The following is a 12,238-nucleotide window of genomic DNA, read 5'->3' as shown; positions in this document are numbered from 1 at the left end:
ACTTACTAGCTGTGTGACCGTGGGCAAGTCATTTAACTCTGGCTCAGTTTTCTCATCTGTAAAATCATCTGGAAGAGGAAATGGCAAACCACTCTAGTATCTTTTGCCAAAACAAAAAACAAAAAAAAAACCCAGATGGCATCACAAAGAATCAGTCATTACTAAAATGACTAAGCAACAACAAATGGTTATTTAACCTCTCTTTCGAGACCCCCCCAGTGAAGGGGTTAGGAGATCTTCCACTCCTAGCTTCTGATTCTGTCCTATTGCACCAAACAGAATAAATTTAATGTAGCATCCTTCCAATTCTTGAAGAGTAACTATCATGCCCTCCCTCTCCCAGTATATTCTCTTCTATAAATTAATACAAATCCCAGTTCCTTCAACTAGTACTCAAATGACAGGCCTTTTGCCATACTGTTTTCCCTTCTCTGGATGCTCTCTACTTTATCAAAGTCCTTAAACTGAGGAGCCTAGAATGGCACACAGTATTCCATATTGTGACTTCATTAGGGTAGAAAATAGAGGGACTCTCACCGCCTTATTCCTGGAAGTTATACCTCTTGTAATTGAGTCCAAAAATCACTTTAGATTTTTGACTGCTATATCATACTGTTTACAGTCAACTAAAACACCCAGAACTTTTTTGGACAAAGTGCTATCTAAATCAGGCTTCTTCCATTATGTACTTATAAAGCTGATTTTTTGAACCCAAGTATAAGACTTTATATTCTTTTGCTATTGAGTTTTATCTTATTAGATTCAGTTCAATAATCTGCTTTGTCAAGACCTTTTTGGATCCCAACCCTGTCATCTAGTGTGTTATCTATCCCTCCCAACTTTGTGTCATCTGCAAATTTGATGAAAATATATACCTTGGGGACAGCTAGGTGGTGTAGTGGATAAAGCACCAGCCCTGGATTCAGGAAGACCTGAGTTCAAATCTGACCTCAGACACTTGACACTTACTAGCTGTGTGACCCTGGGCAAGTCACTTAACCCTCATTGCCCCCCCCACTATATATATATATATATGTATATATATGTATATGTATGTATATGTATGTGTATGTATGTATATGTCTGTATATATACATATCCAAGTCATTGATCAAAATGTTAAACAACACAGGATCAAACCCAGATCCCTGTAGCACTCCCCTCAAGACCTTCTAGGTTGTCATTGAACCATTAACAATTCCTCTCTGACTCTAGCTATTCAGCCATTCTGTGGTAGGAACCACTATATGACCCCCATGCTCCATTTTCCCCTGAACAAAAAGTAGATGAAGCACTTAGAGAGGCAATAGTGGCTATGTGGAAAGTAAACACTCTGAATTAGCCAGGTTATATGCAATATGAAATTGCTAGGGATGGTACATAGCAGATACAGATTTCAGTAGAGAAGCAAAGAAAGATTTTTATGCTTTCAAAAAATCACGGCAGCTTGGGATCTTTAAAAGTACTAAATGAATGAATGAATGAATGAATGAATGAGTAAATGAGCAAATGAATGAATGAATGAATAGATAGATAAATAGATTAATTAATTAATTAAAATGAAAGTACTATGCAGAGGGCAGCTAGGTAGCTCAGTGGATAAACGCATTGGTCCTGTATTCAGGAGAACCTGAGTTCAAATCCAGCCTCAGACACTTGACGCTTACTAGCTGTGTGACACTGGGCAAGTTACTTAGCCCTCATTGCCCTGCTAAATAGATAGATAGATAGATAGATAGATAGATAGATAGATAGATAGATAGATAGATAGATAGATAGATAGATAGATAGATAGATAGATAGATAAAAGTACTATGCAGTTTAACATATGCTATGCAGCCCTTCCCTTATTCCATCAATCCCGGCCCACTTATGGTTAATCTTCAGTACCTGTCCGAGATACATGTTCTGTTTTCCTAACTCAGTGAACTGTCTGCACATCTGCTAGCAATCGTATGAGCAGTTTATTACATGCTTCATCTGCTTGGTTTTTCCTGTATGGATTACTAGACTCATCTCTTCTGAGCAGCTGCAGATTTCACTCAGGAAACTATATAATGGTCTAAAGTTAAATGCAATCAACCCAGTGTTATCTGAAAGCAGGATCACCTGCTGGACTTCAGCACCTAGGAAATCTCTCTTCCTTTTGTGGATTGTGTACAAAACACCCTCTACAACAGACTCAGGCCTAATCTGACTCCCAAATCCCACCAAACCAGATTAAAATGTAATTGGGCAATAAGTAACAACATAAACAAAAATATAATACAACATAGATATTAATTTCTGGTTTCCTAACCCCAAATATTTATATTTGAGTTTGACACTATAGATGGACATATTTGGTGCCCAGGTTTTTGCCTTCTTTAATACACATAATTAAATTATGGTTATGTCCCTCAAGTAACCCTTTGTACAATGTAATACATACATGGGAAATTCCTTGTTGGAGGAAAGTCTTTAAAGATATATTTTGCTCTATTGAGTCAAATGTTTTCTGAAAACATCAAACTCAATTTTCAGAAAATTACTAATAAAGATTCAGAGCCATATGATGGTAATTTGTTATGTAACCCTCAATATTGGTGCCTGATGACAGATGTTCTAGGTAACTGCAGTAAGGGGAAGAGTTGTTAATATCATCCTGGTTTGTCTCTTGCACTTCCCACTTCATAATTATAGCTGTATAAAACCAGCATCTAGATCGGGGATTCTTAAGCTTTTTGTCCGGGGAATGTCATGGGCCCCTTTGGTAGCCTGGTGAAGCCTATGGATGGACTCCTTGAATAAAGTTTTAAATGCCTAAAATACATAAGATAACAAAGGAAATTAATTATATTCAACTAGTTTCCAGACCCTAGGTTAAGAACCCCCGTTCGAGCACTTAGCATAGTGCCTGACTCACAGTGGGTACTTAATAAATGCTTACTGATTTGACTAGATAGTTAATATTTAAACGTTCTGATGTCATAAGCACAGAATGTGCTTGTACTGGGTGAGAGATCTTTCATTATATAGCTTATCTTAATCCTATACTAGTAGGGTGTCATAATTGTGTTTTAGCCTTGATCTGTGGTCCCAGGGCTGAGAGAATCTCTTTGTTTACAACTCTTTAGTTGACATAATGACTATAGCCCAGCAAGAGTTAGGAGATTTAAAAAAAAAAAAAAGTTGACATTTCCTGGGATGGTCAGAATCACTTATTAGAAAAAGGACACTTTGAAACACAAAATAACTAAATTTGATTACTTGCTTGGACAAAAAATTTGAAATGAAAAGAGGGCAGCTTTGCTCCTGTTCTCATAGTGTCAGAGATATGCTATCCCTTCCCTGTATTGAAGTGGAGATAAAGGAGTTGAATTGGGAGTAGGATACAGAAGGTGGACCTTTCTTCTGGCACCTCCTGAATGGAAATACAGTATGAAGCATTCTGCATTGCCAGAATTCAAATGTAAAGACCAAAATGCCTCCCAAGACAATTAAATTTTTTTTTCACATGATACTACCTCCATCCATCGACAAAGATAATTGAGAGTTCTGATCACTGATCTAAATGTATGGAGGATATTGTATGGGACTGCTCTTTTGTGTGTGAATACTTAAAGTCTGAAATGCGTTGCCAGTAGTAAATATATTCTCCATAAGTTTATTTTTCATTTGTTTTCATTTCTCTTTGGCCTAGTTCGCAAGAAACGAGTGGAAGGCGACCGGCGATAACCCAACCTTCGGAGGAGTGCCGCTCTGCCTTAGGCAGCTAGCTGTTAAGATCGCAACCTTAAACTCTTGCCCCAGCGAGACCATTTTTGCAAAGGTCATTCATTTCCGTTAATTGCTCCCTCTTTATTCACACCACTAATATGTTAACTTCATTTGTGTGTGTGTGACATTATTTCTCTCAGATGAATAATGTTCACATATTTTTTGTTTTCATCATTTGTGATTCTGGCATGCACAGTGAACAGTGGATTGATATAGACTTTAGTTGAGTGGTAACCACCAGGAATGACATTAACTGCCTTCATATAGGGATTTCTTGCCCAATCTATTCAGTGTAACCAGCTTGTGTTTTTACTTCCCACATTTTTAACCACAAAAATGATTTTAGTACATAAGATATGATTTTAGGTATAGTTGTTTTTATCAAGCCCTAGCTCTGTTTACATACACTGCTTTGAGTTAGGCTCATTGTTACAGAGACATTCTGCTGACATAACAAAAAAACATGTGCCAGTATTGCCAACCCTATATTGGGTGAGAGTATCGATGGATTCCATGGGACTGGAAAATTACTGAAAGAACATACCCTACCTGTGGTGGGCCAGTAGTATCATATGGAGGAGCATCACTTTACCTTTAACAGCCTTAGGAAAATGACTACAAAGTATTTACCAGCCCACAAATACATTATTTACCAGCTAAAAGATCAGGTAGTGAAATTAATTCAAGCGCCCTTCACTACTTGTCCAGCATAAATTGTTTCTTATTATCAAGCAATGATAACGATTGGAAAGGCTGTTTTCACATTTTTCAAACATAGCTTTTAACATTTTAACAAAAGGTTTTGGAGCTCTGCTTTCCTTTTAAATTCACCATACTACTGCTCATCAAGATTGTCTTTTAACTGCACTTTTGAGATGCACTGTTTGGACTAATTATAAACCTCTGTGGCTTTGTCTACATAGTGCCAAAACAACAGAATGAAAGGTGAAAAAATCTGATCAGTTCTGTATTATACCCGTTTTATCTCCCCACTACGGAGGGGTCCCACTATTTGGGAACATACCAGTACAGACTGAATTTTTCACTTGTCATCTAGATGTTTCTCATAGTGCAGACATAGCCTATGAGAATACAAGTGACTTAACTGGATATTTAATCTGCATAATGTTTTTAACCTAGTCGTTCAGTACTAAATGACAGAAAAGCATGCTATATAGCACAAGGGTAGGCCGCCTTGGGCATTGGTGCCACCTAGTGGCGTCTGAGGCATTCTGCAACCCCTCTCCATGTATATTTCTTTTTTCTTTTCTATCTCCTTTTACTTCTATTTTCTCCCTAATTTTCTTTTCCCTCCTCCTTCCTTTCTTCCTTCCCTCCTTCCCAATTTTTCCTTATCCCCTAACTAAACCTGGGCCCTTCTGGTGTTACCAGGTGGCACACACAGAGATCAAATTCAGAATTTCAATTCTATGGCCAATTATCTCTGCCATGTGGACACAGTTTTTCTCAGTAGCATTAAAAAAGTTAATGAGAAAATACAGATATGTTGTGTTACAGCTCTTAATTTGTAGAATACTGGATCAACATTTAATACACAGTCTTTTTTTAAAATGAAGTATTTCTAATCACTATGACTTGTGTTATCTATCCTTACCTACATCTGGGTCTTCAAAACAGCTTAAAAGTATTTCTTATAGAATATTTATATAGTGAGGGTTATAGTCAGCATATATGCTGGAATCAATAGCCACTTTCACCTGTTAAATGAGGTGCTTGGATTTAGGCCCCTTAAGGTTTAAAAAAAAAATCAATAGCTCCAGCATGAAATGAAATTTATCTATGTGCTTCAAATTAGTGGGATTTTCATAGTCACCCTGATGTTTTCTTTGCAACTCTGCAAGACATCACAAAGTCCCTAGGGCCACTGAATAAAGAAAACACACCTCCATTGAAACCAGCAGCCTCTACTTTCACCAGCCATCCAATATTACAGCATAGAGGCTAACTAAACCAATGTTTGAGCCTACCACCATCTTTAAACTCAAAGTCAGTGTTGCCTAATGGGCTAGAGTACTAGGCTTTGGGTAAGAAAGCTTTAAGTATAAATCTGGCCTAAAGAGACTTACTAGCTTCTATGAACCCAGGCAAGTCCAGTCACCTCTCTGAGCCTCAGTTTCCTTATCTGTAAAAGAATGGTGTTAATACAAGCATCTACTTTACAGGGATGTGTAAGGCTCAAATGAGATAACATGTGTAAAGCATTTTGCAAACCTTAAAAGCATTGTATCCATGTCAGTTATTATTATTATTCAGTGTATATGCTGACACCCTTGTTCTACTCTCATGCAAAAAACAAAATAAACAAACAAATAAAAAAGTAGTTTTCACCTCAGACCAACTTTCCATCAGTGAAGAATTGAGGAAGACACAATTATTCCCCAGCCAGAAGTAAAAAAAAAGTTATAATCAGTGCACCCTATGTCAATGAGCTAATGCATTTTTTGTGATGATCTTATACAAAATTCAGGTAATCAGCCTGAATTTACTATGTACTAGGCACTGTGGGAAATACTCAATATCACCCTCAAGTAACTTGCAATTTAGTCTTTAATGAACCTTTGGATTTCCTTGTGGGTCTTTTGGTTGGAGGGGTGGGGGAAATGTGAGCTTGGAACACTTTAGGTCTACTAGACTGAGGGCAGGGATTGTGCCTTACCTAAACTCTGTATTGCTCCCACCATAGTGCAATGGGTGCTTAATATATCTTTTTTGAATTTATTTTAGTTCGAATTTAGAGATATACTTGATACCCAGCAGGTGTTACTATAGAGGATTGGTTTAGCTGAAGAGTACTCTCCTCCTCTACCTTTTGGAGGAGTAAATAGAACTGATTCTTCCTGACCACACCTGTCTCCACCCATTGGCACTGGCTCAGGTTGTGACCTTCACTCAAGATCCTTGGCTCTATTCCCTCTTCCTTCTCTCCTGTGTGTGGGGGAGCAAAGGGTGGGGTGAGGTGTGGTGAAGGAAAAAGCCCAAAATCCCCTTTTTCAGCACAACCCTCCCCCCAGTTAGTTCATGAGGGTTTTAGCCTATGATAAGGGTCCTGGTACCACATGACTTTTTTTTTTCACTGCAAAGTTAAGAGGCTTAAAAGTATAGATTATTCATAAAATTCATAAAGCTCTGAGCCCCCCCAGGAAATCTTTTAATTACCAGACTCAAAGTGGGCTGTTTAAGCTAGTTGAATTCTGTATAGTCAATTATCCTCAGACTTTCCCCTCCCTCCTTCCCCTTCTATAGCAAAAACATCAACTCAGGACAGATTAAAATGGTCTTCATCTAGAAAACCATCATTAAAAATACAAATAACCAGTAAGCAAAAAAGTTGAACACAGCAAAGAAACACTTATTGATAACTATGCCATCCACTGCACATAACAATAAAACAGAAGAAAATAATCAAAATTCTGTAAAACTTCTAAATTCTAATTGCAAATGCAAAACCTATAGTTTCAGGGGAAGCTAGGTGGTACAGTGGATAAAGCACTAGCCCTGGATGAGGACCCAAGTTCAAATCCGACCTCAGACACTTAACACTTACTAGTTGTGTGACCCTGGGCAAGTCACTTAACCCCAATTGCCCTGCAAAAACAAAACAAAAAAAACTATAGTTTCCTCTCCCTCTTCTAAAATTAGATAGATCCTATAAAAGGGTTCTTCTACCATAAAAAACCCAACCATTATTATCCTTTAATATTCCTTCCTACCTCAAATATTCCCATTACTTCCTCCTAAAATCAAAACAAAACAAAAACAAAAACAAATAAGCTCATAATATGCCAGAAGTGGAAAAACAGTGGTATGATAGTACCCAGGGAAGTTTAGAAAAACTTGATAAAAGAACATAGGAATCCTATTCCTAGCAGGAGTTAAGCCTCCTGCTAGTGAATTGGCAAGTCTATAAAGACATGTTTTGAATCCATTTGCTGAAGAATAAAGGTGTTAGCCATCTCCCTCCCCACCCCCACCCCCATTCCTTTCCTTTTCTTCAACTGTGAATCTATTTATTTTGTCATTTGGATATTTAGAAAATTGATTGGGGGTATTTGAGGGGAAGAAGGAGGAACTGAAGGCTAATTGCCTAATGGCAAAACTAATAGCAGCTCAGCTCCACTCCCCACTGAGCTATTTCCTGCCTTCTGTACAAACAGCTATTATTGCACCATCAGTAAAAAAAAGGGACTAAGAACCTTAAACTTTAAATCTGCAACCTGATCCCAAGCACAAATCTTTACAGGGAGACCTCTCATTCAAAGATATGCAAAAGACTCCTCTTTCCCACTCTCACTCATTGGCATTGGGAAAAGGGGGAAACACCTGAAACTTCTCACCATCATTTTCATTCTGAACCCAAAAATCGTGAAGACTGTGAAGGTTGACCCTTCATGTAGGGGTGGATGATCTGAATAGTGAGACTGGAGGAAATCTTAATATGGTTTATTTAAAGGAATTGAGGACATTTAACTTGGGAAAGAGAAGACTTGGAAGATGGAGGGAAGACTGCCTAGCAAGGTTGCTGGGTTCAGATATCTGAAAGATTGTCATGTGGAAGAAGAATTAGACTCTTGGCTCCTGATCACAGACTTTGCTATGGGTGGGAATTTAAAAGGGAGGCTAATTTCAATTCAAACCTAAGGAAACACTTTCCAACAATTAAATCTGTCCAAAAATGGAATCAGTCAGCTGTCACAGCAAATTCCCCATCATGGTAGGTCTCAAAGTAGGAACTGAACGTTCAGTCCTTGGGGATGTAGATAGGATTTATGATAAGAATAAGGAGTAGGGTCGCTTCCAACTCTTTCAACTCTGATCTCTTATTCTACAACCTGCTGGGCCTCTTCCTCATCCAGGCATTTGTCAGTCTTTGATGGTAAATAACGTAAGGATAGGCTGGCAAAGGAGAAATTCATCTGAGACCAAGATTTTGTTTGGGAAATTGAAATTGGCAAATTTACTCATTTTACATTGAGCCTATAAGTAGATCCCATTATTTTTCAAGGGCAAGAAGTCTTTTAAGACATACACAGTGATGTTTTATTTTTTTAATAGTTACTTGTGTCCCTTTGAATAGGATTGTGGGGGGAGGAACCCACATAGAGAGGGCCTACATGTGACTGTGCACCTGATGATCCTCCTGTCAGTCCTGTCTACTCCTCCCAAGTACAATTGGTTTCTAGGGGTGAATGGAGTGAGGAGATATTTTCTTCCTCCATTTCTTCCTTTTTCTATCCTTGACCTGGTTTTGTTTCCCATATGGTATTAAAATCAATCTGCCTAGAATGAGCCCTATTCTAATACATGAAGGAAGAAAACTTCCAAAACAGGAATTTGGGTCCTGGGCCAAGGGTTCGGAAGTGCAACAGGAAGGCCATGAGGTGAAGGAAGAATCAGAAAACAGGAGGCAGTTTGTAATGTCTCACTGTTATCCTCCTCTTGTTATCAAACTCCAAGAGAGTTCTCTTTACCCAGCAGCCTCATTACAGGTGCTAGCTCTGGTGCTAAAGGGGAAAAAATTACCCATTTTATGTCAGATTAGCTTTTCCCCATATCATAGCAGCCACCTCATCATCACCAGCAGCCAAACATTGGTCATGATAGTATTCTACCACCACCAAGACCTCCAGGAACCTTTATGACCCAAAGCCCTGTACTAAGAGCTGTGTTTCATCACCATTCTATGGAAGAGGTGGGAAAGAAAAGAAAGGTACTTCTGAGTTGGGGTTCAAATCATCAGTGCAGTCAATAATAATGCTGGCTATTAGCAGCATATACAATTAACTATTTATTCACACTAATGGAGAAGTAGTAGCATGGATAACCCAAAATATAAAAGAATACAAACATTACCTTTTCTTTCCATACTTATAAAATGAAGATATTAATGCTTACACTACCTAGCTTACATGGTTATTTCCAAGATATCTGATTCCTTTTATCCCCTTTAAGTAGATATTTTATCACTAAATAAGATAATAAATGTGAAAATGCTTTAAAAATAATGCTATAGGGCGGCTAGGTGGCCAGTGGATAAAGCACCGGCCCTGGATTCAGGAGTACCTGAGTTCAAATCTGGCCTCAGACACTTTACACTTACTAGCTGTGTGACCCTGGGCAGGTCACTTAACCCCCATTGCCCCACAAAAAAAAAAAAATAATGCTATACAAATGCAAGGTGGTATGGTATTTAGTGTTAAGATGCATTATATTTTTGTAACAAATCTACCTTCCTCACTACCATATTTATTTGCATAGGTGCCCTTATTCCTTTCCTAGCAGAAATGTTTGTTAATATATAGAGAGGGGCAGCTAGATAGCTCAGTGGATAAAGCATGGGCCCTGGATTCAGGAGTACCTGGGTTCAAATCCGGCCTCAGACACTTAACACTTACTAGCTGTGTGACCCTGGGCAAGTCACTTAACCCCAAATGCCTCACCCAAAATAAATGAGAGAGAGAGGGGGGGGGGTGTTAATAATTAAGGGAGCATAAATTCTAATCCTATTCTTGCCACTTACTAGCCCTTTGTCTGGGTCTCAGATTCCCTTACCTGTCAAATAAATTAAAATTGAATTAAACTTCTTTCCAGTTCTTATTTGGTTATTTTCAATTACTTGCTGCTCTGCTTCTTTGGATAGAAGAGAACCCAGAAAAACCTGATCTGCTAATACAACATAATTTCCCTCTTAGTGAAGCCTCTGAAAGTTTGATAAGAGGAGAAAATTTTAAAAGTAGCCAAGAGAAATTCTTTCAGTAAGAAAAGGATCTTTTAACCCTCTTCTGTGGCTTTTACCAAGTCTCTGAAGGGATTTCTAACAAGCACACTGCCAAGGAGGAAATCATGTGGGTGGGGAAAAAATAATTATTTTCTCCTTCAAGTTAGGAGATAGTATGGCAATAGGAAAAGGAAAGGAAAGTAAAGGAAAAAAAAGTTTCCTTTACAATTAAAGATAGCATGAAATATCTCTCTCATATCGATTATCTTACAAATCCTGAGCATACATTGGCTAGTCAGGATTATGGGATGGTGGGAAGGGAATAAGGAAGAAGATTAGGTAAACTATACAGTGAAAATAGAATGCATGTGAAACATACTTATAAGGAATCTTTGTTTTAGAACCAAATATTGCTAGTGACAATCTTTAATTTAAAAATATATATTTATTCCAACTTCAAATTATTTCCTTCAGCATGAATTTCTTTAAAACCTTCAACAATATTTCTGAAATTATTTTTAATCAAGCCTTTGATTATATTTCAATTACTTCATCAGATCAAGAGAAACAAACATGAAGCATCTTAACCCATCAATATATGCATGATGCTCTGTAATAGTATAATCAGTGATGGGAGCTTTGTAATATATGGCAACATGAACCTGTATTACTTTGGCCAGAACAAAGGAGATGGTATCGTGATAAACTGTCTGAAGTTATTTAAGCAGCAGTGTGTGATCCTATTCTTATTGGGCTAGCTCACTCTTGGAAAATCCATGGAATCTCACTTTCTTTCTCATTTATAAGATTGCCCCATTTTACATAAACAACTGATTTTGGTCATTAATGTGTTAAAGGCCATTTTTCCCGTTATTTGCAAAGCTAATGAAGTTGAACAAAAGTTAGAGAACAAATATATGATGCAAAAAGTATAAAACAAATCATTGGGTCGATCTGTAGAGGGTTTATGAAAAGACAATGGATAAGAACCATATAAGAGGCATGGAGAAAGTGTCCATGCTAGTGAAATAACAGATCCATAAAGCCAATTATCCTGAAAAGATTCTAATTGATTAAAATAAGGTAATCAATTTTGTGACCCCTTAGGGCATTAACCAGGCCCAATACTGAACAGAATATGAAATACTTATTGGTTAAAATCTCTCTGCTATCAAAGGTTTAATATTGTATTTATTTGTTCCAAATAAAAACTTAAAGAAAATTTAGGGTTACTAACATATCCTTTAAAAATGAAACAAAAGTCCAAGTGTGTCTGGATAATCTCTGTATATATCATTTCATGTTATTCTTTTTTCCCCAAATAAAATGTCCATATTAAAATAAAAGCTTGTTTTTGTATTTGTATATAACAAAATGTGCAATGGTATGTTAATTGTACTTATAAGCTCTTCAAGGGCAGGAATGATTTTGTGAAAAGAGCACTGAACTAAGAGAACAGCTGGGTCCTTTCTAATCCTGTCACTTGCTAGCAGGAGAACTATGTCATTTTCTTTCACTGAGCTTCAGTTTTCTTATCTGCAAAATGAAAATAAGTGTGTGGGGTGGGGAAGGGAGTGGAAATGGAATTCTCTGCCCTTACTATCTCACAGGATCCAATAAGATCATAACTCTAGATGTGCTAGTCTAAACCCCTCATTTTACAGATGAAACCCAGGGAGGTTGTAATTTGTCCAAGGTAGTAAAAAGTAGAGACAGAATTGGTATCTAGGTTCAATTCAATAA

The 12,238-nt window shown here is 37.5% G+C and overlaps 1 protein-coding gene across 1 annotated transcript in view; it reads left to right on the top strand.

The window, feature by feature from the left end:
* The window catches only part of TMOD2 (tropomodulin 2), a 55,913-nt gene extending 44,078 nt beyond the window's left edge, over positions 1 to 11,835 (top strand). Inside the window, exon 10 of the mRNA XM_043983467.1 lies at positions 3,683 to 11,835. Within this exon, the coding sequence (XP_043839402.1) occupies positions 3,683 to 3,717 (35 nt within the window). The 3' untranslated portion in view covers positions 3,718 to 11,835. The remainder of the gene's footprint in view (positions 1 to 3,682) is intronic.
* The last annotated feature ends 403 nt before the right edge of the window (positions 11,836 to 12,238 follow it).

Source organism: Dromiciops gliroides, chromosome 2, assembly GCF_019393635.1.
Source record: "Dromiciops gliroides isolate mDroGli1 chromosome 2, mDroGli1.pri, whole genome shotgun sequence".
Classification (NCBI taxonomy): Eukaryota; Metazoa; Chordata; class Mammalia; order Microbiotheria; family Microbiotheriidae; genus Dromiciops; species Dromiciops gliroides.
The sequence above is the reverse complement of the archived record's forward strand: the minus strand, read 5'-3'. Positions and strand labels throughout refer to the sequence as shown.